General features: G+C 40.0%; 2 protein-coding genes across 7 annotated transcripts in view; both read right to left on the bottom strand.

Moving 5' to 3' along the window:
- Positions 1-1,794, bottom strand: part of PPIL2 (peptidylprolyl isomerase like 2) — a 68,217-nt gene extending 66,423 nt beyond the window's left edge. For both annotated transcript variants that reach the window (XM_068208847.1, XM_068208848.1), the window contains exons 1-5: positions 1,670-1,794; positions 1,525-1,574; positions 1,076-1,121; positions 399-461; positions 186-237 (exon numbers count right to left, since the gene is read on the bottom strand). In XM_068208847.1, coding sequence (XP_068064948.1) covers positions 186-237; positions 399-461; positions 1,076-1,121; positions 1,525-1,574; positions 1,670-1,701 — 243 coding nt within the window. In that variant the 5' untranslated portion in view covers positions 1,702-1,794. The remainder of the gene's footprint in view (positions 1-185; positions 238-398; positions 462-1,075; positions 1,122-1,524; positions 1,575-1,669) is intronic.
- A 1,863-nt stretch (positions 1,795-3,657) lies between these two features.
- The window catches only part of HIRA (histone cell cycle regulator), a 32,070-nt gene continuing 9,268 nt past the window's right edge, over positions 3,658-26,459 (bottom strand). For 2 of the 5 annotated variants that reach the window (XM_068208839.1, XM_068208841.1), the window contains exons 5-25: positions 26,308-26,402; positions 25,390-25,485; positions 24,427-24,587; positions 23,351-23,518; positions 22,715-22,828; positions 21,162-21,232; positions 19,124-19,229; positions 18,347-18,568; positions 17,646-17,731; positions 17,007-17,201; positions 15,496-15,666; positions 13,315-13,534; positions 12,456-12,560; positions 11,518-11,666; positions 10,634-10,795; positions 9,826-9,884; positions 8,735-8,840; positions 7,459-7,581; positions 6,370-6,533; positions 4,571-4,659; positions 3,817-4,068 (exon numbers count right to left, since the gene is read on the bottom strand). In XM_068208839.1, coding sequence (XP_068064940.1) covers positions 3,952-4,068; positions 4,571-4,659; positions 6,370-6,533; positions 7,459-7,581; positions 8,735-8,840; positions 9,826-9,884; positions 10,634-10,795; positions 11,518-11,666; positions 12,456-12,560; positions 13,315-13,534; positions 15,496-15,666; positions 17,007-17,201; positions 17,646-17,731; positions 18,347-18,568; positions 19,124-19,229; positions 21,162-21,232; positions 22,715-22,828; positions 23,351-23,518; positions 24,427-24,587; positions 25,390-25,485; positions 26,308-26,402 — 2,779 coding nt within the window. In that variant the 3' untranslated portion in view covers positions 3,817-3,951. Of the gene's footprint in view, positions 4,069-4,570; positions 4,660-6,369; positions 6,534-7,458; positions 7,582-8,734; positions 8,841-9,825; positions 9,885-10,633; positions 10,796-11,517; positions 11,667-12,455; positions 12,561-13,314; positions 13,535-15,495; positions 15,667-17,006; positions 17,202-17,645; positions 17,732-18,346; positions 18,569-19,123; positions 19,230-21,161; positions 21,233-22,714; positions 22,829-23,350; positions 23,519-24,426; positions 24,588-25,389; positions 25,486-26,307; positions 26,403-26,459 lie in introns of all 5 variants that reach the window. The other 3 variants (XM_068208842.1, XM_068208840.1, XM_068208843.1) reach the window with 3 other exon arrangements.

Genomic DNA, 26,459 nt, shown 5'->3' with positions numbered 1-26,459 from the left:
CTCCTTTCTTCCACACATCTTCAAAACTGCACTCCCATTCGACTTCTTTTGCTTTCACCAAGGCATTTTTGTTTCTCTAACACATTAAATAAAAAATTGAACATAAAGAAAGCAAAGCCATGATGTGAATCCACCCATCACAAAGAAAGCAAAGCCATGATGTGAATCCACCCATCATTACTTACTTCTCCTGTGATTGGATTGGTTCCGTATTTCTTTATCCAAGGTACAATGCTCCTGAAAAGAGAAGGGATAAAGCAATTCATGACAAGCACCATCAGAAACCTCTGCTGATGGCCATGACTGTTTTTGCCAAATTGCTAAGACTACGTGATGATTACACAGCTGTAACCAGTTCAACAACCCAGAAATAAAGCTAAGTACAGACAGGAACTTACAGGATGTCAAAGACTGTCCCATCTGGTGTGCAAACTGGGTATTCAAATGGCTGCAGAGACAAACTAGAAAAAAGAGAACACAACCTGTTAGCAAAACCGGGTGGAAATCACAGTGTAACTGGCAATCACACTCAGCATCCCCTGTTAGGGATGCTTCCATAATCCTGGCAGCTCTTAGCTCATAGGTATGGAAGGCAACTTCCTGAACTACCCAATTTACAAGGATTTCTAACCCACTTCTACCAACTCTCTTCCTTCACTCCTGCACTTTCAGCAGTAAACTCTAAACAGAAAAAAAATTAGCAGAAATATTCTTCAATCTACCTTTATCTCTATTTTAGCAAGATGAGTGACTGACCAAGCACATTCTGAGCAGGGACAAACAGATTTGAGCCCTGATGACAGAGATTTGAAAGACTGGGATGTACACAGTAAGCGTTCTGCATTATTTCATCAGTTGTGTATCCTTTCAGCCATCAGCTCCAACCTCTGCACACACTGATCACGGGTCATGCAGACTGTTTCAGTTCTTATTCAACTTTTTCTTGTCACACAACTGCCACAGCAGGCACAAGGCAATGAAAGTAACTGCCTCAGACGCACATGGCTTTAATTCGGTGTAACAGCCTGATAAAAAGATGTCATTAAATAATGATAGTGTAAATTTGTTGTCTTACCTGCAGTGATCAAAAGATAAACGTCTAAAATTGGTTCGTGGAAGGTCTGTTTATGGAAAAAGAAAACCCACACAACAGATTTCAATAAATTCATGGTATTCTGGGTAACAAAGAAACATTTGAAAGTTACATATTGCTACATAACCTGTGGCAAGTTACGGAAGACAAGGATGAATATCCTAAAGCTTAGGAAAATGTAACTAAAACTTCTGAACTGAAATTACACTGCCGGGAAAAGATCACCCCGGAGCTCCGACAGCTCCGAGTTTAAATGCGGTAATTACCGCCCAGGCTCTGCCCCACCGGCGGGCACAGACCCAGCGGAGGGCGGGGACGCTCCTCTGGCCAGAAACGCGGCCTTCCCGAGCCGTGCCACGGGCTCGGGCCGCGGCCCGGAGCTCAGCACCCGCCGCCCCGGGGATCTGAGGGAGCGGCCCGTCCCCCCTCACCTGCTTTCTTGCCGCCGTAGAACTGCGTGTACTCGGCGCACGTGATGTACCTGCGAGACAGGGGGGTCACTGAGGCACAGCAGCACAGACACGGCCCCGCACAGCCCGGCCCCCCGCGCTCTCCCCCGCGCTCTCCCCCGCTCACATCTTGTCCTTCTGGTGCTGCCGCTTGCCCATGGCTGCGCCTCGGCCCGCCCGGCCCGCGCTGCGCCTCGGGCCCGGCCGCGCCTTCCGCCGGGTGCGCCGGGCAACGGCCGCGGCGCGGAAACACGGGCGGCGGCAGGCGCGTTCCGGGGCCGCGGCAGCAGGCCGGGAAGGCCGGGCGTGCTCGGCCTCGAGAAGGTTGGTGCGACCTCAGAGCAGCCTCCCGGGGCTTCCGCTTCACTGAAACGCGTCTTCTTGCCTGGAATTTAAAGTCTTTGCATTCCTGGTCTGTTGGGCAGTGGCAGAACCTCCCAAGAAAAAATGGGTAGGAAAACCTACTTGTTGTCTTAATATGGATATAGCTCTTCACAAAAAAGTATTTCAGTGTCTCTTCAAAAACTTAATGACAAGGAATTTACTGTCCCTTAGGACTGGTAAGACCAGCACAAGGCTGAACAGAGGATGGTCAGAGCCTGGATCCCTTGCCTTGAGCAGGAGGAAACCACCGGTTGTCCTGGAGCTTTTACTTATCAAACACCTCCAAATCCATGCGTGCTCCTTTTTTCTTTCCTTGTTAAGCCAGCACCCTGGCAGCTGCCCACACAGAGCCACGGGAGTGACATCCGTGGAAGAGGAGAGCCAGAGGCGCAGTGACTGCAGCAGGCTGCCCTTCTCCCCAGAAGATGGAGCCCAGCTCCTGTTTCCATCCCATCCCTCGGTCCTTGGCTGCACCCGTGAGCACAACCCGCTCTGCTTGCAGGGGGTTATACTAAATGACTTCTGAGAGTCCATGACTCTGTGTTGTTATGGTTCTCCTCTGAGGAACAGAACAGTTGTTCTGTTGTAAATAAATAAATTATTTACAACATTACAGCTGCTTCTCACTACCAGGCTCTTTGGCCACAGCAGCAGCACAGCTACCCCTTGTCCTGGCTGAGGGGGAAGGATATTGTTTGTTAGACGTTTAGGGGACAAACTGCCCTTTTACAAGGGTTTAATTACTCTTAATAATTTGGATTCTTTTACTCAAAAACTTTTCAAAGCAAGGCATTGAGGCACATCCACACAACAGGGCCTGCAAAGAACCAACACCTTCACTTGCTCCGTTCCCAGCACCAAGTACGCTCTGGAGAAAGGAAACAACTTGTTTTGTTTTCAGTGCCATTCCAAAAGCACTCCAGAAGGAACATGGCCATAGCTGCAGAAAGCTCCCTCCCTGCTGCAGGCAGGCACTCTGCTCCGTGGGGAGGGAGCCTGCTGGGCTCTGAGAGGATGAGCATTCCCACACAGCTCCTGCTCCCTCGCCCACATGGGCTCCGGGGGCAAACGCTGCAGCTGTCCACAGACATCACCAGCGCTTGGCTGATCCGAGGAACGATCACCCAGACAAAATTATTTATTTCCAGACACGTTACTGTGATTCAGCCTGTGTTGACGTTTCTGGAGATGCCTGTGCTCTTCGCAATAATTCAAGACCATGTTTTTGCTTTTAGTTTTTTTTTTTTAACCAATGCAATGTTCTTTTATTTTGTACTTACAAAAAGAGCCACCCCATTGTATCCCTCCCCCTCCCCCCAAATGCCTTTTACAAACATTGAAAAATTAAAAACCTGATGATGACATGTTAATTTGGTAGAATTACTTTGAAACATAGCCTTTGTAATTAAACTCCTACAAGATGACTTTGTAGTGATAGCCTGATTATTGGCCAAATAAAATTCCATATTACAAGTTAGCAAATTCTAGTACAAAAATAGTCCATGTGTTAGAACAGCCTCTTATTATTATTATATTCACAGGAAAGAGTCTATTGGCTGCATAATACCTTAATATTTAAGAAATTTCTTTTTACGTGGCTCATTCATCTAATTTAATATAGTGTTGAGCCTCAATAAATCCTCAGGCAAAAAACCCCAAACAGGGTTAAATATGCTGTTCAGTGTACTCTGAAGTACTGTGCTTTTCACAGGACATCCAAGAAACCGCACAAACAGTTCTCAGCTAGTTTTAATATTAAATGAGATCCAGATCCAAAAGGATCCCCCTGAAGTACATATCCATGACTTTCCATAGAAACAGAGGTCACAGCTTCAATGGTCAAGTTTCACTGGGGAAACTGTCGAGCTCCTCCACTCATTTCCAGGAATCCGCTGGGACCTCTGCGGCACAGCCCTTCTTCAGGAGTGTCCCCGCTGGCCGGGCTCTCGCTCCTCTCTTGTCTCTGCTAATGCTGTTCAGCAGTTTGGCTCGGACCAGGCCCCGCAGGGAAAATCTGGGGACATGCTACTTGTCTCTCAAGATGTCCAGCTGCTCTTGATACTCTGTGAAAAGCCTCTGGAAGCGGAGGTTCTGTCCAATAACAGGAAGAAGCTCTTTCAACAGTTCTCTCTTTCGTAAACCCTGCATAGAAAACACAAAAGCATCCTCAGAATCTATTTGTTATCATTAACATGCTCCATGGAGCTGTCTAACATTCATGCCCTTTTTCCTGCCTAGAGAGAGCTGTGTATTTTATGTTCTCACTTTGCTTCCATGACTCCCAGAATAAAAACTGGCTTTACATTTACACACTCATGAAGCTGGAGCAGCCTCTGCAGTTCCAGACTCCAGGCTGTGTTCTGAGAGGGAAGACATCTTTGGCCTGTCCCTGTTTCAAAGCTTCTGTCTCAACAATGTGGAGAGCTGAACATGCAACTCTCCTTCATCTGTGTGATACTCAAGACAGCACCAGAGCTGACACTGTGGCAACAAGCATTTGTCTGTGGTTTCACATGGAATAAATCTCAGTGCCATGGGAGAAAGCCTGCTTATGTGATCAGAGCAGAGTATGGAAAGGATAATACCCTGTAGTTTTTATGGGAATCTCTTCCTTGTTCTTCATTAAATGCTTATCAGGACTTACCATAACTGTTGATTCCCACTGACTTCCAGCTGAGTAATGGACTGGACCCAGTAAATCCTTGCATAATTCTCGCAAACGATATTCAAACCCTGGAGACAGTCAGAAATAAAATCACATTTGACAGCGTTTAACTACATATATCCACTGCACAATGTAGCAGACAACATTCAGGAAAGAATTACAAGTATTTTGAATAAAATAAAGCCCAAAACATTGATTTCAGGAAAGTTATATTATTATTCTTACAGCAATTCTTTGGAAATATAAGATGATTTTTAGAGCTCTGAAGGGTCTTTTTTAAGGTTCTCAAAACCAAACCCACTACTAAAGATGATCCACAACAGGGAGAAAAACAAGTCTGAAGTAATTACTCCAGCTTGTTTTAAGAGCTGCCCTGATCTCAACCTCACTCTTCCCTCCCACACAAACATACCAGCTTTTTAAAAACCAAAACACCTTTAATAAAACCACACACAGTCTCTGGACCTCCTTTATTTACCCAAAAATAAGAGGGGGGAAATTCCCTTGCAAGAAACAAAGTTTATTCAAGAGTAACTTGCCAATCAACATATAATAGACCGAGTATTTAATGGATTAGAATTCAGTAGATGTTGAAATAATCATAAGAATAAAGGGTCAATAATAGGATGTGCAATTTTCAAAGTTCAGCAGCTCTAGAAAATTAGTGAAGCAGCACTATACATCTGGCAAAGCACAGTTTTTGTGACATTCATCCATCCATCCTTGGCAGCAACATTTGGAGGTGCCAGAGGAACCCAGTGCATGCAGCAGAGGTTCTCAGTTAGTGAAGGCTTTTAAAAGTACAATCATCTCTTTAACATATGACCCAAGATGAATATTTTAATTTCAACTGGGGAAGAGCAGAGAGAAGCACACACAGCTCAACAAGCTCTCTTGTTAAATAAGGTAAGGGTCAAAAGGCAAGAATTAATGAGCTTGATTTTAATTCTGCCATCACCTTTTAGGTGGCGCAACACAAACCATTTCATTCTCTGTGCAGAATAATTATGCAAGGTGAGGAGTAAGGCTGAATTAATACAAAGGGAACTACTAAATTATGAATGTAGACAGGTAGAGATACAACGGAGATCTTTAGAATCCAACAAGTATAAAATCAGTTGGTTAACCTTATTTAACATAATAGCATAGAGATAAGGTGTATTCAAATACGAAATAGACACAAGGAACTTTTCTTGTGTGTTTCTTTTCTCACAGAATTGAACACATGGAATTCACCAGTACAGGCAGTACTGGTGGCACCAGTTGAAATTTTAGAATGTAAGAAAAGAATAAAGTGCAAGCGATACTAGCAAATTCTCTGCAATTTTATGTGCTCGAGTACAAAGTGTCAGAGACTGAGCAACCCCTTCATCTCACATCAGGCAGCAATTGTCGGCTGGCTGAGGAGGCTTATGCATTTTACAAAGTGCTCCTGGTTTCCCTGAAACATCTGTAGCTGCTGCCAGACAATACCTAGGATGTGCCTGACAGCCCACTGGGCTGTTTTACAATGCAGCTGCCACTACTGGAGTCTGCAGATGGCACTGCTTCCCCAGACCACGGTCTGTCCCCAGCCACTGTGTCCAAACAGGATTCCTGAGGACTGAGCACTGCAGAAGCAAATGCAATTTGTTTTGGTTTTAAGCAAACCCGAGTCCAGAAGCCAAGTGCTAAAAGGAGGATGTTAAAGGCAATCATACATATCCATGACATGAACAGAGTGTTTCTTAGAAGCCCATCAGAGCTGCAGAGAAGCAGCAGAGCCTGGCAGGTCTCACCTTCATTAACTAGGTACCGTGCATAGATAAGGAGCCAGTGGTGATATTCGTGACTGGATTGTAACATAAGTGCTGCTGCTATCTGGTTCTCCAGGTATGCAAGTGTTGTTTCTTGTTGCACTAAATGAGGCATGGAGAACAGTCTTGCAGCTTGCCTTCCTGAACTGCAAAACCAAAAAGATTAACGTGCCATAAAATCAGATACAAGTTTAAGGAATATATCTTTTTGTAGCACTAGCTATACTGCACTGATCTTTCAGAGCCACACAAGACATGAAGCATTTAAAGGATTTCTTGCACACAAACACATTGTCATAAGAAAACTAATTTGAAAAAAGTAACTAGTTATTAGAATTTTTTCAAAAAGGGAATTTTTCATTCTGTTATTGTCTCTCTCAAAAAGAGTGTTGTTTATTTATATTTCAAATGCTTTTCACAATGAACTCCCCTTCCCCTCGTGAGAACAGCAATAAAATCATACAACACTACACAGTTTCTCTCCAGAAAAAAATTAAACTTAGATGTGAAGGGCAGAAATAGCCAAGAAATCTGCCTGGGAAATCGAATTCAAATCCAAGGAATGATGGGCTATAAAGCTACCTACAGGAATCTGCTCTGGCTCACACAATTCCTGGGTGATATTTTCACATGTTAAAAATACTCATTAGATGACTAATATCTCAACTTTCACAAACACTTCATTAAATAGATTCTTTGAGGCCAACTGAACTAACTCAAAAATTGTAAGCCTACTCCAGAAAGCTGGTAAATTAAAAATTAAAATGCATAATGTAAAAAATGCAGTGTAGCTAATAAAAGTATAACAGAATTGTCCGATACCTTACCCGTCCAATAAAGAGGAGCCTTAAAATGATTATATTTAGAGCATGCTTTTCTGTTCCCCCAAACAATCTCATAACATTAAGATCCAGACTATAAACATGCAAAGGATTAAAAAACCACTGTATGAACGACCGATCATTTCAGAGCCACTGGCATTTCAAGAAGTAACTCAGTGATCCAGGCATGTGAATAAAGGCCATGACAAAACCCAACCACGCTGACGACACAAAGGCGGCGCGCACGTACTTTGATGTGCGTCCCTGTATCACAGCCAAGGGCCCAGAACACAGCATGGCTTCTTGAGAAGGCAAACTAGTCCTGAAGTCTGCACATTGTGCTAGAGAGTCCTGTTTGTCAGAAACAAGATTCCTGGAAAACAGCAAACAATCAAAAAACAAGTCTGAGGAGTGCAAACAGCAAGGTCAGCAGATCCAGCTCTGCTCTGCTTCAAAACCGGATTTGTGTTTTCACAGATAACCAAAAACATATTGAAGTGGCTCAGGAATTCCAGGGACCCTGATTATTCCCACTACTTGTCCAAATTGTGCTTGTGGTGCGTCCCTCCTGCCCCCGAAGTTTAAAATATTAATTACATAATATAATTTACCATTAGTTTGGAAGGACATTAACTTTCTGCTTGCCATTTTACAATCCAATAAGAAGCCATGACCCAGAATGATGCGTGGAGTGAACACAGGTAACAACTTTCTCATTAAGAACCTGATTTTACCATATGTCAGGTCTCCCCCTCTACCAGACATACACACATTGACAATCTTTTCCATAATTACAGATATCCCTTCATGTGGAGGGAGCTGACATTACAGCTGCCATTCCCACACCTAATTAAGGATATCATCTTCACTGGCTTGAGGTGTCAGGAGAAAGAGTGGCTCAAACCAATGCTATGTCTAGATTTCAGACAGCACAGAGGTAAAATGGTACAAATATTTAAAATACCCTTTGCTGCTTTATCATGTTTAAATTTGTATGATGACTAAACACATTGCTCTTTTATATATTTCCCAAGCTGTGGTACAAACTAAGAAATAGCAGCAAATTCAGAATTATGGCTGAGAGCCTGTCCCCTGCTCCTTACTCCCTTAATAAACAAATTTTTCCTTTTCCAGAGGATTCGCTTTGAATAGTTGAAGAACAACAATTATTCTAAGGAGGAGTTAAAACAATAAGCCCTTTCATCCAGCAGGCTCATTACAGTAATTACAACAATTATATTAGGATTACAATTTGCTTTTTTTTTTCTTCTTAGGAAGACAACAAAGAACCTGTTTTGGAAAGATCCTGTAAATAATTTACCCATGGAAATTTTTCATAGGAACTTATGCCTCTCCATGGGGAAAGCTCATCTGATCCCCAACAAGATCTTGAGACTCTTGTATAGCCTTTTCTTGTGTTTAGCAATGACTTTTCCATGGCCCTGAGGTAGAATGATTTCTTCCCAGTAAATCAGAACATGTCAGTTCCTCTGAGCTGCAAAAGCAGGAAATAATCCAGGACTTACCATGTAGAAAGAGAAGGATTAAAGCAGTATGCCTTCCCATCAGACATGCTCATGACAGGAATTCCATGCTGGGTCAGCAAGATCTGAGAGACAGTTGCATCACTTCCTGCAAGTCCAATCAGACCAAAGAGTTTCTTTCGGAGTCTTGCCTAAGACTCACAATGGTAAAAAATGGTATCTACCATTTCTTATCAATTACAGCAACTAACAGAAAAAGGCTCAATGTTGTTCTCAAGCACTGACAGGAAGGTCAAGACACAAACTAATGATGGCAAGCACCAGACTCAGTGCAGTAGCATTAACATCAATTTTGCAAAATACATTTTCAATCTTGATGCTGCAATTTATACAGAAAATGGGCTTAATCAGGAACATTCTCCTTACCTAGGGAAAATCTTCAGCAATTCTGCCACACCTTTTGTAACCCAAGAAGCCTTTAGCTTTCTTTTTCCCATTAAGTTTAAATTATAAACCCCAGCATATTTAGAAAAGTGTGCTAAGAGCACAGTGTAAGTGGGATAGCCGGAGTTTCATTTCCCAGCATATTCCAAGCCCAGGGCTTGTGCATGTAACTTCTAATGATGACATTTGCAAACTGCTAATACAACTGCTTTCTAGCTAGTTTGGATTAGTACTATATGGATTAAAGCTAAAACAGAGGCTAATGTACCCTGAGACACTGCTTTTCTGATGATTTGTGTTGTGCCAGATATTGCAGTGATTGAAACAGAGGATTTTTAAGTAATGAATCAGAAGATAATCAGTTGTTGTTCATCACTGGGACAACAAACATGCAAATTACACAGAGAAATTGCTGTAATAGCAGATTTACATTAAGTATTTTGTGATCTTCACAACACTGAATTTCTACATTCAGAAGCAAGGCAGACTATAAGCTACAGAATCTCACACAAGTTTGCTACTCACTGATATTGTCATCACTGTTATTTCAAGAACTTCCCTTTACTACACAATAATGAAGGGAAATTATTTAGGTTTTTCAGGTTTCATAAAATTTCAGCATATTCATAAATGGCACTAAATAGTACAGGTGGGCTCAAAGGTTGGTAATTAAAGGACTTTTTTATTACCTGAAAATATTGTTTGCAAAGACTCATCTCGAACGATGGCTGTCTGCTTGTGAACATCCCTGAAAAAGACAAAAGGACAAGTCTGCAGTCAAAAAACAACTGAAAACTCCAAAATCTTTTAATAAATGCACTTCTTCACTATTCATGACAAAGTCAGGGGTTGGGGAGCTTGTTTAGGGCTTTTTTGTTTTGACATTTTCTTCATTGCTTTGACAAAATTATTTTGGCAAACTCAAACCCCTTATGGCGAGACAGAAGTTAATAGCAGAGAACAATTTTTATAGCTCTTTATCAGGAAACCTCATTACAACAAAGCAAACAGTGAGGATCTAAATAACTCCTTCAGGAGCCCTGACTTGCCTGAGACATTAGACTGAATTCAACAACTGCAAACGAGTTACCAGTGTTTTTATCTTGGCATCTTGAAAATGGCTGGAGTACTTTAACTCTGAAACTCGTGTGCTTCATTGGATGAGTGTGATGGAAGATGGATGTATCTGTACTTTTCTTTCCCACCCCCTCATTCCATTCCACATGCATCACAAGCATTTTAACTAGTGACTTTCAGCTGATTCTTCATCTTCATTCTAGAATGAAGTTCAATATTCTGGACTGTCAGAACACAAACAGGATTTTGCTGAAAATGAACCAGTCCTGCCCAGTTAACTCTGCATATTCTATTCAAAAGTGGACTCGTGTTCAGACCTGATGTGGTTTAAGCTCCTGTCTCAACAGCAGTGCAGTGACACAACTGAAGGTACCTATGACCATGGCCTGAGCCAGCTGCTGCAGGCAACGTGGCCCTTACCAAACAGAGAGCGTAGCAGCAGTGGTGAGAGCCATGATGCAGGAACCTGTGCAATGCAGGGTGGAAATGGGTGTATTCAATATTATAGGAGGAAGAAGGCGACGACCACAAGCTGAAAATACTGACAGTGTTCGTTTCTCACAGGCCACAGTTACTATCTCACTGGAAAAAAAAAAAAACATCAAATAAACAAGAAACATTTGCGTGTTGACAAATGCAAGTAGCATAAAAACAGGCTGAATTCTTAAGCTATCATACAACTCAGGTAAATTCCCTAAAAAATAATTATTGCAGCTTTAAGAGAAAATTTTCAATACCAAGAGAAGTCATAAACTAAGCAGACCAAGGGACATAGCTGGAAATATCAGTAAAGCTTTTGGTTATACACCACCTCTCCCTCAAGGGTGTCCTTGTATTTAGCTTTAAAATCTGCTGCTTCTTTTTCATACCTAGACAGGGCTCAGAAATAGACTTTCAGTTAAAACTCTAAAGTTGGAACTAGACAAAATTGAGAAAAATTAAGAGAAAAAATAGCAAAAGACTCAGGAAAATACTTTGACATGACCAAATATGCCACTTCAAATTTTTCATTCTTTAGCAGTTAGCACTTGAAAACCTGTCACTTACGATTTAGTCAACTTTAATGAAGAAATTTAAAGGAGAAATGTAAAAATACAGGAAAATAGTTGTAACTGGCTAATGAGAATTGTGATGTTTTAAGACCGCATAGAGTTAATTCTTGAAGCAAAACCTAAGACTAAGAGTGGTGCACACTTTTCCCCATAAATATTTATTACGAAAAATAACTGTAAACTGTACTTTTGTACACCTAAAAATGTCTTCTGGCCTTCAGGACCTCCTTCCTCCAAAAGATGCTCTCTTACCAGCTTCCTGCTGCAGCGAGGATTCGACTGGTGAGGACTGTCTCCCATTCCTTTCCTTCTCGATTACACTTTAACCTGCTCAGCTTTGAGCCCCCCACTGTGGTCATTTCATTCTCCACTTCAAGGTACATTGATGGATCTGAACTTATCTGAAATAGAAAAAATAAAATAATTTTTGCAAGAGGAAAAAAACTACTCAAAAAAGCAGCAACTACTATTAGGACCAAAACAATGCTGTCTTTAAGAACAGATTTAAGTATGGCATTCTCTGTTTAATGTGGGTTCAAAATATACCGTGGCACTTCAAAAGAAGCAGACCTCTGAAAATCAGCCTTGCCTAAAACACAAATAATTTCTTTGTATTTGAAGCACAATCACAAGGAAAGGCTGTGCTAGTCTGTCTCTGCTTCCTAATTATGGGCACCAGATCAAGTCTGTATGTGCCCAGTCTCCCCACAGTCTTGCAATTGGAACCAGCCTACCACAGCCTGAACACACCTAAAAACTGTTTCATAAATACCTAAAGCATTACTATCTGCCAGCCTGTTCAGATGCAGAGCACCTCCAGAGAGCTCTCAGAAAAGCCCTGGTTCTATTCCTCAGTGGTGTACTCCCAACACCACTGCAGCAGCCAACCCCCCAGACTCTTATCTCCAGCACACACTTTGGCTAACCAGGGGGAGGGACTGATGAACCAGAAGTACTCACTCCTCTTTGGAGTTTAGCTGGGTCAGAGGTGTCCTATTTTCAGCTGATTTGCTATTATCTTTGCTCATAAAGACATATTCTTAGAAGCTAAAGCATTACCATCTTGCTTGCTTGAACAAATACATGCATTCAAACGTTAACTCATGAATAACCTTAGGATATTTAAAAGAAAGCAGGATTTTTGTGTTTGTTTTTAAAGGATTAAGTTTTTTTCCTTATGGTCCACTTACTTGCAAAGTAAACGATTTCTGTGGGATTGGGGTTGGCAGTTTAAGTGCTAATGCTGGTGCAGAGATGCAAGCAGCATCCTTCTCAGAGGCCAGTGTAGCTGGGGACTGGAAAAAAATGGCAGAAATAGTTACATTTTCTAATTTAAAAAAGTGAAAACCAAATATATTCTACCAAATAGCTTGATTTGAAAAAGAATTTTCTTAAAATTCCAAATAATGCCAATTGCAAATATTAGTCTTGTTCCAATTAGTTGTATGAATACAAGTTTTTTAATATAGCTTCTAAGAATCAAAGAAAAACAAAAAACTTGAAGCAGTCTTTTTTTTTTTGAAAACGCTCCTATTTTCAGTTGCAACTAATTCATGAAAATTCTGGTTTATTACATGGAAAATCTAAGCTCTAGATACTGAAAACACAGCTGTCTATATGCCTGAAAATGATGGAAACTCGAATGCAACTATTTTAGGGTTCTGAGGAAATTTATAACCATTTAAATCACCATATCTAAGTCACTTTCTTGTTCTTGGACCACTCTCCATCATACACCACCAAAAACTGTTGGCAATTCATTTTATTCTATACAGTCTTTGGCAGGCTAGCATTACTTAGCATGCTGGGACCTTTAGTAAGTAGCTACATATGTATATAAAAGATAAACACATTTACCACACCATGGACACCTGCTTTTTCTAAGCTTAAATTCTAAAACCAGTAAATTTAAAGGCATGGAAGAGGGATGGCTAAAAATTCTGAGGGACTGACACTACTTGTGTTTCCCTTAGTTAACAGAACAAGTCAACACAAGACTGACTTTATTAAATGAACTTTGAAAGCCACAAAGAATGTTATATATTTCACCTGAACAGTTAAAGTTACTGGTACAAGTCTGGAATCTTTCCGAGGCCTTCCTTTTTTCTTCTTTTCTACTGTTTCCCCCTCAAGTTCCAGTTTCCGTTTGGGTACACTGAGTGGTTTAACAGCTGGAATCTTCTCTTCACTGTCGCTGCTGCTCTCCAGAATATCCTTGGGCTTATTGTCTTTAATTAAATTCTGATCCTTCAGTCTGTAAAAAAAAAGTCTGTAAAAAAAAAAGCTGATTCCAAAAGTTGCCATATATCCTACACATTGCCTTCTTGCAGATAAGATGACATTTCTTAGCCCTCTTTGAATGTCTTTCAAAGCACACCAAGGCAGGAGAAGGAAGCTGAAGAAGTATGACAAACCCTTTCCAAAAGTACAATGTGCAATATAGATGTAAACCAATCAGACATATTCACCCCTTTAAAAAAATTTAATCAAACCAGCAGTTAGCCATGGGATAAAGCTGGAAATAGCAACTTTATTTTAGCATTCAGTTCCAATTACCATCAGCTCTTTCCCTGAGCTGATACACATAATTCAGCACTCTAAGATGCAAGAGTAGTTCATCTTTTCCCCTTCAGTGGACATGAGACTTTCTGCTTACTCACGCAGAACTTCATTCTGTTGTCTACCCCCAGAAGCTGTTCTGTTCAGTTCTGACTACTGCAAAATGTGTATCTGCAAACCATACACATGACTTCACTGCTCCAGCTTCCATTCCAGGAAACATAACTATGGAATCACAGAATGCTTGGAGTTGGAAGACACCTTAAAGACCATCTGATTCCAATCCCATGCCATGGACAGGGACACCTTCCACCAGTCCAGGTTGCTCCAAGCCCCATCCCACCTGGCCTTGAACACTTCCAGGGATGAGACATCAACATTATCTCTGGGCAACCTGTTCCAGTGTCTATCACCCTCACAATCAGGGATATTTTACTAATATCTCATCCAAACCTGGATGAGATACTCAGTCTGAAGCCATTCTCCCTTGTCCTGTCACTACATGCCCCTGTGAAAAGTCCCTCTCCAGTTCTTTTGCAGCCCCTTTAGGCCCTGGAAGGTTGCAATAAGGTCACCCTGGAGCCTTCTCTTCCCCAGGTTGTGCAGCCCCAGCTCTCCCAGCCTGTCTTCCCACCAGAGGTGCTCCAGCCCTCTCATTACCTTTGTGGCCTCCTCTGGACTTGCTCCAACAGGTCCATGTCCCTACAGAGCTAAATCTAATGTAGCCAATACAAAGTACAATCCCTGTGAACTCTCTTGTTAACCATTATACCCTAAAATAGGTCACTTAATCATACTCTTCCCCTTGCCTCCAATAGCTGGTTATTAACTCACACTGTTTTGCCACTTATTCCTTAACTACTTGGCTTCAGAGAAATACCCTGCATAATCCAAACCTTTTTTCTCTGGCATCTGAATTATGCCAAACAATACACCTTTATCCATATCTCAACGACACGTTAGAAGCAATTATCAAAGTAATTTAATACATCTTGCTTCTGCATCACATGGTTAAGATCTTTGACATAAAAATATTGATGCTTAAAAACAGGTTTTACTGATAATAACTAGGAAACTACATACTTTTTTCTCAGATTGTTATTCTTTTTATCATTTGTTTTGGTGAAACAGGAATATTTATGCCATAACACTATGTCACAAAATGTTTTCTTTTTTTTTTTAATCACATGGATCCAGAGCCAAAACCCTTTAGAATCAGAGAATCTTCTCTGCATGCCTTCAAGGCATATAAAGCTGAAATATAACTGCAGCTATGATGATGAGAGGTCATCTTCTGACATGTATGGCAATTCATCTTGAAGTAAATCTCTCTTGTACAGAGATGCAGGCAGGCTATTTTTGGCTGGTTTTGTCTTCTAAGGAGTCCAGCTGCACTCAGTGACACAGGCATGTGCACACACAACCTCTTACAACACTAGTTTTAACTTGGAATATCTCGGAGAATCTGTGTGATACCAAAATGCCAGGGACAAATGTACAAAGGGTAACAGCAGCACAGAATTTACCTATTTGTAGCTGCCCCCTTCCTTCCAATAGTGGAAGAAACCCAAGACAACTTCTAGAGTGTCAGCAGTGTGACATCTACGCCGCAGAGAATTAGAGTTTCAACTCCATGTTATTACCTCCCTCCCTCCCCAGGCTGTGTCTTACCTGTCCACAACAGTCTGATTTGTGTTTGATACAACAGCAGTCCCTGAGGTGGCTTTGGATCGTTCTGTGAATCGAGAATCAAAAGCTTTCATAGGCTCAATCTTGGATGGAGTTGTCAACACAGAAGAAGATGATGCAGAAGGAGCAGCTGAGGCAGAGGTAGCATTTACACTGTCAAGAAAATAGACAGCAAAATAAGGACTGAAAAATTTAGTACTGGTAAGCTGCATTGCTCATAACAACTAGCATTCATGGTAGTGGCTAGAAAACCTTTCACTCAGATATATAATCAATTATAGTATTATTTTTCCACTATTTCATGCATCAGTGTTTTACAAGCTTTGCTTACTCTGAAAAGCTATGGTACACCTCAGAGATTCGTGTGGCCACATGTCTGGATTAAAATACCCTAATTCATTTACTGTGTATTTTAAATTCAGGAAGGAAATTATACTTTCAGCTGGTACACATTGGGAAAGGATCACTTTTTAAAATGATCACAGGGGTTCCTGCTTTTACCCCTTGTTCTGGTTACAATATTATATTTCACTGTTTATCAATCAAACAATTTGGGATGAAACAATTCATGCCAGGTTTAGATTTTGTTGCTGAAAAATCCAACCTGATTATTAGGCCTTTCCAAGCACAAATTTAGGGCAAAGGAATGTGTTTTCCCCACACTAAAGCATTCCAGGGATCTATTATTTCAATAGCTGTTTACTTTAAGAGATTTTTCAATTAATTCAGAGAATTAATTCAGAGAATGAATGGCTCTAAAATAAATGATGCTTGTACTAAAAAGCTGCTAGAAGTACCATTTACAAAGAAAAAGATACTTAATAGTTTTATCTGTCAATCATTTCTCATAGTCCACCTACTCATTTTTTAATCTGTGGCCAATTTCAACCAAATGTGATGGAGAAGTAGAGGTTTCAATGACACTATGATGCTACAAATGCTATAAAAACACACTGAGAAATCAGTTCAGTGCTACGACTGAAGGAAAAACAAGTAAAATTCAGTTGTTCTGTAATTCATTTGAAAGACACACTGGCCCATCAGCACATGTGCACTGACAAGCCAATGTCACTGTGCTCTGATGGGGTTGTTACACAGGAAAGAAGGATCACCATGTCTGAAGAGAGGAAACAGGTCAGAATTTGATGTAAAGTAGGTTTTATTACTTACACTACTGAAACACCTTCTATTGTTTACTAATAGCAACCCACCAACCCAAAAACAAGTTTTGTTAAAGCATTAGCAATCAGCTGTGTGCTTCATTGCACTGAAGTTCACTGCCAGAACTATGCACATGGATTTATTCATTCCAGATTTATCAATATTTAAAGTAACCAAACACTAAAGAAATCTCCATGTTTTCAGGAAGGTTAGATTCCTGGGGTTTTTCAGCAAGGAAACCACTTTAATAATTTCTTCATTATAAAATTTTAAACAAGAATTAAAAACTAAACAGACTCATGTGAGTGAAAAACAAAAGAGCAAATACTGACCCATCTTTATTGGCTGCATCATCTGTTGGTTTTATACTGGCTGCTGTTGGCTCTACAGAAGGCTTTGAATTATTAAGGGAATTTGCTGCGTTAGAATCTAGTGACATGAGCTGCTGGTTACTTTGAGAAGACATCATTGAGCCAGACAGAGTTCCAGATATTGGGATGCTATTGAAAAATGCTGTAGAAAAATCCCTAAACAAAAAGACAAACAACAAATACATTTCTCAAAACCACTTTAAAGATAATTCAAAAATAGCAATTTTAGTTAAAATATTTATTCCATTCTTCCTTTTTCCACACGTGGATACTCATATACACCTAAATAAATCCCCAGCAGTTTCCAGAGTAATTTCTCATGTCTAAAGGATATTAAAGCTGGTACTAATATAGATATGAGTCAACAATACATTATAGCATTGATCATCTATAACAGCAAATAATGAGAATTAGCCTGATTATTAAAAGTGAGATCTTATGGCCAAAGAACACTGGTTGAAACTGCATTTCATAAGAATACACACTTATTTCCAGTAAGTGATTTACAATGCCCTAAGATGGAATGGCAAGCAGGAAAAAAAATGGGAAAAAAAAGATAAGAAAGTAAAGAAGGATTTTATAGATTACTTCCAAACATACCCAGTGTCCAGTTGAGCTATGCAGAGAGGTGTGATCCTTCTCCGACCATCTGCTGTTCTCGTTTCAACTTGTTTTTTTAAGAGATTCTGTTGGGAAATACATTTTATCTTCATTTCTAATAAATGGGAAGTGCTATTTTAATTTTTTTTTCTAAACTGACAAAAACAGATACATTAGAAGAGGTGCCTCAATTGAAAATCTGTTAGGAAAGACTTTCCCATAAACAGAATTTTCTGATTTTCAATCTATCCATCTGTAGAAAAGGCATTTGTGGAGAATGTAATCTGCCCTCCACTTTAGAATCAAGTCTAAAACACTATGCATATCAAATCTTTTAATTAAAATTTGTGTTCTATATTTAGGACAGAATTAAATAATGCTTTCAACCTCTGTAACTGAGAAACTGAAACACAGTTCAACAGCTTCTCTGTCATTAGTTACTCTTGATTTCCTTTCTGTACACCAAGAATTTTGTACCTATCACAGAAATAGCCACAAGCCAATGTTTCCACATAGCCTTACTTCTGCTTAAAAGCATTTAAGTTTTCAACAATTCCCAGTAAATGACCCACTAAGTTGATCGGCTGGGCCATACACAGCCTGAAAGGCCATTCAACACAAGTAAGGGCACAGAAACTGGTTCCTTCCTAAGAGTTTGGTATTTAGTGACTCAGTATTTGACAGTGCCCAAGAGCACCTACCTTTCTGATATCCTCCAGACTCTCCCCGTTAACCATGCTTGCCACTTTGGGAGCTGTGGCATTCCCAGAGCCTTCCCGAAATGAGGCGTTCTTCTGATCCCCCTGCTGCTGCTGTCTCTGCTGGTACTTGAGCATCTCTGGATTCTCAATAATGGTGGTGGACAACTGAGCTTCAGTCATGATTGCCAGGCTTTTGCCATAGGTGGACTGGTGAATGTTGCTCTGGGGGCATAGAAGATGTGAGTGACCATGACATCACTGATTATAATACAAGGGAATCACACAAATCTAATGAAATCCATAAAATGCCCCTTGTAGCATTTATACACCAGATTTTTTTCCTTATGTTTTCAACTAACACTACATCAATATGTAAAATAAATTCAATTCAAAGCTCTAGTTGCTAATAGCAATGAGAGGTAAAACAGCCAAGAGCAATGAGTTTAAAAAGACTTGCATATATGCAAGTGAAAGAGTAATTTTATAGTGCTTTGAAGCACTCACTTCTTGTTTCCTTGGCCAAATAATTGTTTCAGATGTATAATGATGTGTCAGCAACTGGATGTTTTCCAAATGCTTTCTTTCCAGAACAGAAACTAATACCACACATTCAATTCTTGACTACTCTTTTTTAATGATTTGTAAAGCAGACAAGAGCAACACATTTTCTATAATATGGAAATCAGTTACTACATACTTCTATAAACAGGCCAGTATTTTAATTGAATCAATACATCCCTGAAATATGATCAAAGGTTCTCTGAGTGCTTACTGTACCTTTTCCTCCTCGCTGAGTGGATCCCCAAGTTCATCCTGGGAAAAGTCCAAAAATGCCACTGATCCATCCATGGAACACACCAGGATACCAAGTCCATTAAGGGTCCTGAGGGAAATAAAGATCCAACTTTGTTTTTAATCTCTTTCATTCATGCAAAGATGATGGACTGTTCAATAAAATCTGATGGATTGTTCAATAAAAATCTCAGCTTAAGATTTATTATCACAGCAATAACTCATGGAACCAAAGAAGTGGGACAGTGAGGAGACAGGATGACAGGCAGCAGAGTCCCTGTGCCAATGCTCCTTTGCAGACCACACAAGGATGGTGGCACTGGGACAATACACCTGCCCATGGCATGAGCAGCACCATGAAAACTTTCCTGAAAGGGTAAACCCGAGTAGTGTTCACAATGAACAGTGAGGGAAAATTATAAATGCATTTCCTTCAATAGATGAGCAAAACTTTTGTGCTAATGGAAGTGGGTGAAGAAATGGGCCCTCAGCTGACAAGCAAGCCAAAAATCTTGGTACTAGGCAAGAACACAGGTTTGACTTTTTTACAATTCAATTATTTGGGTTTTTAAGCAAACTGCACATGTGTTTATTCATGGAAATACATAGTTACCCTCTTCTGGAGGTCAGGTTTTCTTAGCAAAAAGAGAGAGGAGAAGTTATCTATCTTAAAAGAATTATAATCTTGCATATGTAACCTATTATTGCACATTTGAAAAAACACTTGAATTTTGACTTCTACCCCAAACACTTTTAAGTACAGAGCTCACAGAGACAATGACACAGTGGCTTACAGATTAATTGTTACACAGAAGGGAAGAGAAAAGGAAAGCTGGCACAACTCTCAAGTCCTAACCAAGTTATTAAAAATCCATTACAAGTACCACAGCTATGGGCATTTGGAAGCCCCTATTTTTGTGGCAGCTGGTGCCCTGACAGCATCACATCCAGAGAAATCAGCCTCAGCACCATGAAACAAGGTACACCAACAGTACTCCAAGTTAGAAAACAGTAAAATCATGTTGAAAGTTTTCTGTTTGCTTAGCAAAGAAAATTGCTGAGCTCCTATTGACCTCTGGATCCAAGCAATTGTTCCATGAAAACATAATCACTTGCAGATATTATGTTGAAGGATCCAAGTCCAAAATTCTAAGACAGAAATTATATAGATATAACAATATAATAGTACCAGGTTTCTCAGAATTTACTCAGTCTGTTTTCAGAATGGAGCACATTTCCGGGAACACTCCATAGTATTGACGTTTTATCCATCCATCCGTTTCAATTTGTAAACAGGATATAAAATAACAAGCTGCCTGATGATCCTTTGTCTCTCAAATACCCCACAAAACCATTTCCTCAGAAACTGCAAAATGTTAACCAGCTATTACTCCCAATGACTTCATGCCATGAAAAATGTGCAAATTGCAGATGGAGAAATAAAAAACACTACAGGAAAACTAAACTATTCAAAGCTATTGCACTATAACAATAGCAGCACTTCTCATGAAATATCCCACTTTCTGGCTTTCTAGCCTTAATCTGTTAATGAAAGAAAAATGTTTTGGTTTCGAAAGTTTTTTATTGTGGTTCACTGAGCTTCATGGCAAAATCCACATGACACATAGAAACCTGGAAGTTACACAGTTGTAAGCTTTAAAATCACAGTATAAACCCACCAAGAGATTGTTGCAACTGTTAAGGGAGAATTTCAGAAGTGAGGAAGTCTTAGAATTAAGACAACCTATGTCAAAGAATCACAAGTAGAAACTCATTCCACAGATATTTTACTGTGTCTTGTTCTAAATACATTACTCTTGGTTCAGTTAATAATCTCAAGTGACCATGTGCTAGTTGCTCTTATTACTACCAAAGATGCTGCAGCAGAAACAAAACCTTCAGCAACCAATTACTCGTGTTCCAACAACCACAGTCTGTACTGTTTTAAGGCATTTCCAGCTAATAAGTACACCTAAAGTTGATAACAATGCTTTGGCTTCCACAACAGCAGAAATCAACTTACCAGGAGATGTCCATGATTGACTTGTCAAACAGCTCATGTATGACAACTAAAGGTCGCTTCAGACACGTAAGCTTAAGAAAAGAAGAAAGAACACTAAGAAATGTAGAAGTTCTACACTACCACAGATAGTAACACATTAATACTCTCCCAGAACCTCCCAATATGCACCAAACAAGGTCTGGGCAGGTAACAGCTGCATGCCTGGTGGTGCATCTGAAGCACCAAGTCACCTGTTCCACTGCTGGGACAGAAAACCACTGGAGAAGAACAGCTGACATTCAATTATCCTTTCTGAAACACAGACTGAATTTCTTAATCAACTTTCCCTTTACACCACAGTCATAAAACACTCTCTGCCACTCCAAAAGCAATTCCACAGATGCAAAAGACAGCTTCTGTTCTAAGCTGTACTGAGATAAGGATGCTGCAAACTGCCAGCACAAGAAGACAGAAAACAGATTAGGTTTCCATGTCCTCACTCAGACTACTTGTCTGAGAAAGTGAAACCTATCAAGAGCAAAGGGAATTTGACTCACAATCACTCTTAAAGAGGATTCCTCTGCACTTAAGAACCAGCTTAGTAATAAAGAACTGAATATGAAAACTCCAATAACTTGCTCTAAATTAGACATTCTAAGCTCTTTAATGTCAAACCAATGGACTCAACATCTCTAAGTGTACAGCACAGCTGAAATGAAGCACAAGTTGATATGGTCAAGGAAGTTTTATGCTCACAGGTTCACAGATGCAATGTCACTGCCATCTTCAGTAGTTATTTATGCTTCTGTGCTCTACATATGGGTATAAGGGCAAAGACAGCCTATAACTGCATCTCTGTACTACCTTCTGTAACCTCAACAGCCACTCCAAATGAAATCTTCACAATATAAATAGAAAGTAAAATATACTGAGTGATACTTTGATACAGGTATGCACTGGCAGCCATTACCAGAAACAGACTTAGTTATGCATCCAGAGATTGATGGATAAATATCACACTGGAAGCTATAAATAGTAGATTGCAGTTTGGCACAAGTTCTCATTACAAAGCTTTACAAATCAGTTAAACTGATACCCTGTATTTCCCAGTTGCATTTAAAAATGTGAAAAAGCTACACTTCTCTTAGCCAGAATACAAATTTTAGTGTAGATTTTAATGTAAAACCCAAACTAGATATCAAAAACTTGAAAGAATACTTAAAAAGCTCATTCACTTTCACATCCCTTTCCTTTACAAAAACAGAAGACAAGTAAAAGGAAGAAAATAAGGTTGCATTTATTAACTGAGGTAAAATGTTTAATCCACTAACAGCTGCTCCTCCTTAGCAGGGCACACTCTGCCACTGGCTTCTAACTGCTCTTGCCTTTAGAGAAATGAACTAACACCAATCCACTTCCTTAGTACCCAGCTAAACCTTTAACAACAGAGACAAAAAAAACCCTTAAACATGAAGCTAAATATAAGACCTAATGCTGAACATGTGACCCTTGTGCTAAACCCCCAAGTTATCCAATGACCACGTTAGTTCAAAGGCAGCAAAGAAGCCACTTACCCAGACAGAAAGAGATCGATCTTTGCTACCGACAGCACAACAGCAGTAGGGACAACTTGACTTGGTGGAGCTCCCATTCTTTTGTTTCTTTTTGAAGATTTTTGGATTGAATTTCTGAACAAATAAGATTCCCAAATTTTATCACAGTAATTACATTTCAGCAGAAGATCTGCTTTATAAGTAAATTTTCCACTTAAGAGTGAAAGAACATTTCATAGAAGTAAAGTCCTGAACCAGACTCTATAAGAGCACTGACAAAAGCTGCAGAGGCTTTCTTAAGGGGTTTGCTGAATGCCTTCACAGGAAAGACAAACAATATTAATTTTACTAGGGATCAGAAACCCACTAGAAACCTAAATCATTTTAATCAAGTCACTGAACAGCCTACAAAGCTGATGTTTGACATTCCTAACATGCTTCTGTATTCCCCTTTGTCTCGTTCATCTACATCCAGTTCTCTTATCACAACAGCCACCTGATTGCTTCCAACATGTAAAGCTGACATTTTTAAATCACCACCATGCATTTGCTTTACTAATCTTGACACCCATCTTCACCTCTTGTCCCATTTATACGTAAAATTATCAAAAAGCAACAGGTTTTAACTTCAGGGATAAATTACTATCACTCACTCACCACTACTGTAACTGCCTTCCGGTGCCCTACAAAATCCATGTTGGTTTTCCATCCATCCCTCTCAATGATCTGAGCAGTGGGTCCAGAATTATTCATGGCATGAGCAGAAACAAGATAGTGACCATCAGGTGACCAGCTAAGGCGCAACACATGAGTTGTCCCTCCACACTGACAAAAAAAAGAAACATACCAGAGCTTTAAAAGTGTCTGGCAAACAAAGGGGTTGTAAAACAAACTATTTAAATTTCAGATCTAGGGAATATGATTACAAAGTATCCTGAGAATACAAAAGAATGACCTCACACACAATTCTCAGCATTTGGCCATGTTTACACAGGTTATGTAGTGTAACTCAAGAAACCCTATCAAAAGTGGGGGAAAGGAACTCCGAGAACTTTTCTAAAGGAAAGACAAATGTTACATCTTTTTGGATACTGTTTCCTCATTATTTATCACAGTCCTCGTTAATAACAGGGCTGCAACACAGCAACCACTAATGATGAGACTTCAGCTTGCCACACCAGCTCCCACCTGAGTTTAAGCAGACAAGGTCTATTACACAGAGCACCTGCACTAATCATAATACCCTCAGATCACTGCAGAACACTCCACTCACCAAGTACCAGCTTCTGTCCCCAGGAACTCGATCTCTTCATCAAAGTCATCACCTAACAGCCCCAAGATGCCAGACCAAAGATCCCTCCTGAGTACTTACCTCATTTCTGATAGTGGCCAATAGAAGATGCATAGGGAAGAATGTCAGACTATTGTGATCAGTGTGCAAACACTTCCCCAGAATAACCACTACATTTTCAGAAGTTTACTTAATTGTTTACATAACCCATGCAAACTTTTGGTATCCACAATAACAAATGACAGTAAGAGTCTCTAGTCAGCCATGTTTTTATGAGAAAGTAATTATTTTTTGTCCCTCTTTTGTAGCTGCTATCTGAGAGCTTTATTTGATTCAGTACTGTTCAATTAATTCATGTTTGTGCAGAATCAAGAGTTACTCTTCCAGTTTTCATTCATTCTAAGGGAATTCACTTTGAACAGTCACACTGATTCTGAAGTACCTCATCAAAGGGTTTTGTGATGCTGGTTTCCAGCTGCCAGTCCATGGTCCGCCACACCTTTAAACTTCGATCATCAGCCTGAGAGGCAATGTATTTTCCAACAGGATCCCAGGTCAGCCCTTTCACCAAGCCAGAATGCCCCTTCAAAGTGGCAAGAATTTCTGTGCACACAAAAAGTGAGAATAGAGAGTAGTTACCGCTATCTCCTTCAGGGTAGAGTGTTGAGAAAATTTACAACATCTTTTTGCAACAGTGTATTAAGTATAACCTCCTTTAGTGTAGAAACAACCTGTACTTAAGAAAAAGCTGTTATAAAAGAAAAGGTCAGGAGAATTCTGGCCGGAATAAGAGGTGCAAACCTCTTTAGAAGACAGGTCAGAGCAGCAGAGTCCCAGCGCTTCAGAGTAGCACTCTGAAACTGTGGAAAGCAGCACTTGAACTGGAATTCCAGTTAAACATTCACCCTTTCCTCCACACCCAAAGATTATCACAACTAATCCAGTTTTGTGCAGCAAGTGTGAACCAAGTCAAAGTTGTGACTCAACAGACACACAAGGCTGGCAGACCTGGTAACCTACTTTCAGTCACACTCTCGCTTATCAGCCTGTGGGAGGAGAGGCTGAGAGGGTGCACAATCAGCTTCAAAGCCTAAAAACTCTGGTATCAGTAGTGGAAGCCAGCTTAAAATAAATGGCATGTAAACAAACACATGCAATCATGACTTTCATGTAAAATCAGCAGCACAACCTGAATGCAGCTGCTGTCTGCAGCAGTGTGGAACCCCCTGCTCATTGCCATCCAAACCTGGAAGAGAAGGACCGACCTGCCAGACTGCAGATGTGTCACCCTGGAAGACAGACAACCCAATGCCTCCTAGAGATTTGAAGAGTCAGTGAAATACACCCGAGGAGGGAAGACTTAGTCACAAAGCTTTACATGCTGGCACATCTTTAGAGCTCTCACCTGGGAATTTGACAGCATTCCAGATGACAACAGTGTTATCAACACTACAGGATGCCAGCCAGGCATCATGTGGAGACCATGCTACATCCATCACATCTGTTTGGGAAAAGGAAGTTTCCATTTAAGAGATTGATGGTAAGCAGAAAATCAAAAGGTCCTTTTACAAAGAATTGTGTTCTCTGTAGCAATATTTTGCTATCACTGAGACATGATTACCACCTCACTAAAGTGGAATAAACAAGCAACACTCATTGGGAGTGAATCTCCCCAACTTCCAATGTTCAACAGGGGTCAAAAAAAAATCCAAAAGGGAAAGAATGCAATGTTTAGTGATTGTAGGAAGCACTGATGCCTGCAAAAAGAACTTTGTCTTGTTTTGAATGAAAAAGTAACAGAAGCTATTACAATGCACTCTGCTCCAATTCATGTGGAGTGATCAGAATTATTTCAATCTTGATTTTAATCACAGCTCATGTCAGCAGATGCAAAAGGCATTTAAAATTATTTATTTATTCAATTTTTACACTGCTCTTTAGATATTTTTCTTCTGAAAAACATTTCTATTCTTTGGTTTGCAAAAACATGGTCTTTTGCCAATCAGATTATTCACTGCTAGTGTGAACATTTAAAGACACAGTTTAGCTTCCTTTATTCAGATTCACTTTTAAGCTAGAAAATAGCAAAATGTAAGTTTCTTAGTTGTTAATTTTTCTCCCACATACCATACTTGCCAGAATTTACTTGTATGAAAATTGCATTTCATTAAAAATTATATGGTTTTCATTTTCATTGTTGCTCTTAAAATTAATTACTGACTTGCAACCAAATATATATATTTCAAACAAGAAAACGTGATGCTGAAAAGCAATTTTTTTCCAAATTATGCAAATTATGTTCACTCAATACCTTGAAACTTACCCCCTGAATGGCTTCTGAGAATCGACACACACCTCCACTGCTCAACATTAGTAAGTTTGCTACTAGAACCAAACACAGTGCTAGGTCCAATGTACCTAATTAAAATAGAAACAGTTATAAGAAGAACCACCACAAGCTCTTCACTTTTTTAA

This window comes from Anomalospiza imberbis, chromosome 18 (assembly GCF_031753505.1).
Source record: "Anomalospiza imberbis isolate Cuckoo-Finch-1a 21T00152 chromosome 18, ASM3175350v1, whole genome shotgun sequence".
In the NCBI taxonomy this organism is placed as follows: Eukaryota; Metazoa; Chordata; class Aves; order Passeriformes; family Viduidae; genus Anomalospiza; species Anomalospiza imberbis.
This window is presented reverse-complemented; position numbering and strand designations above follow the sequence as displayed.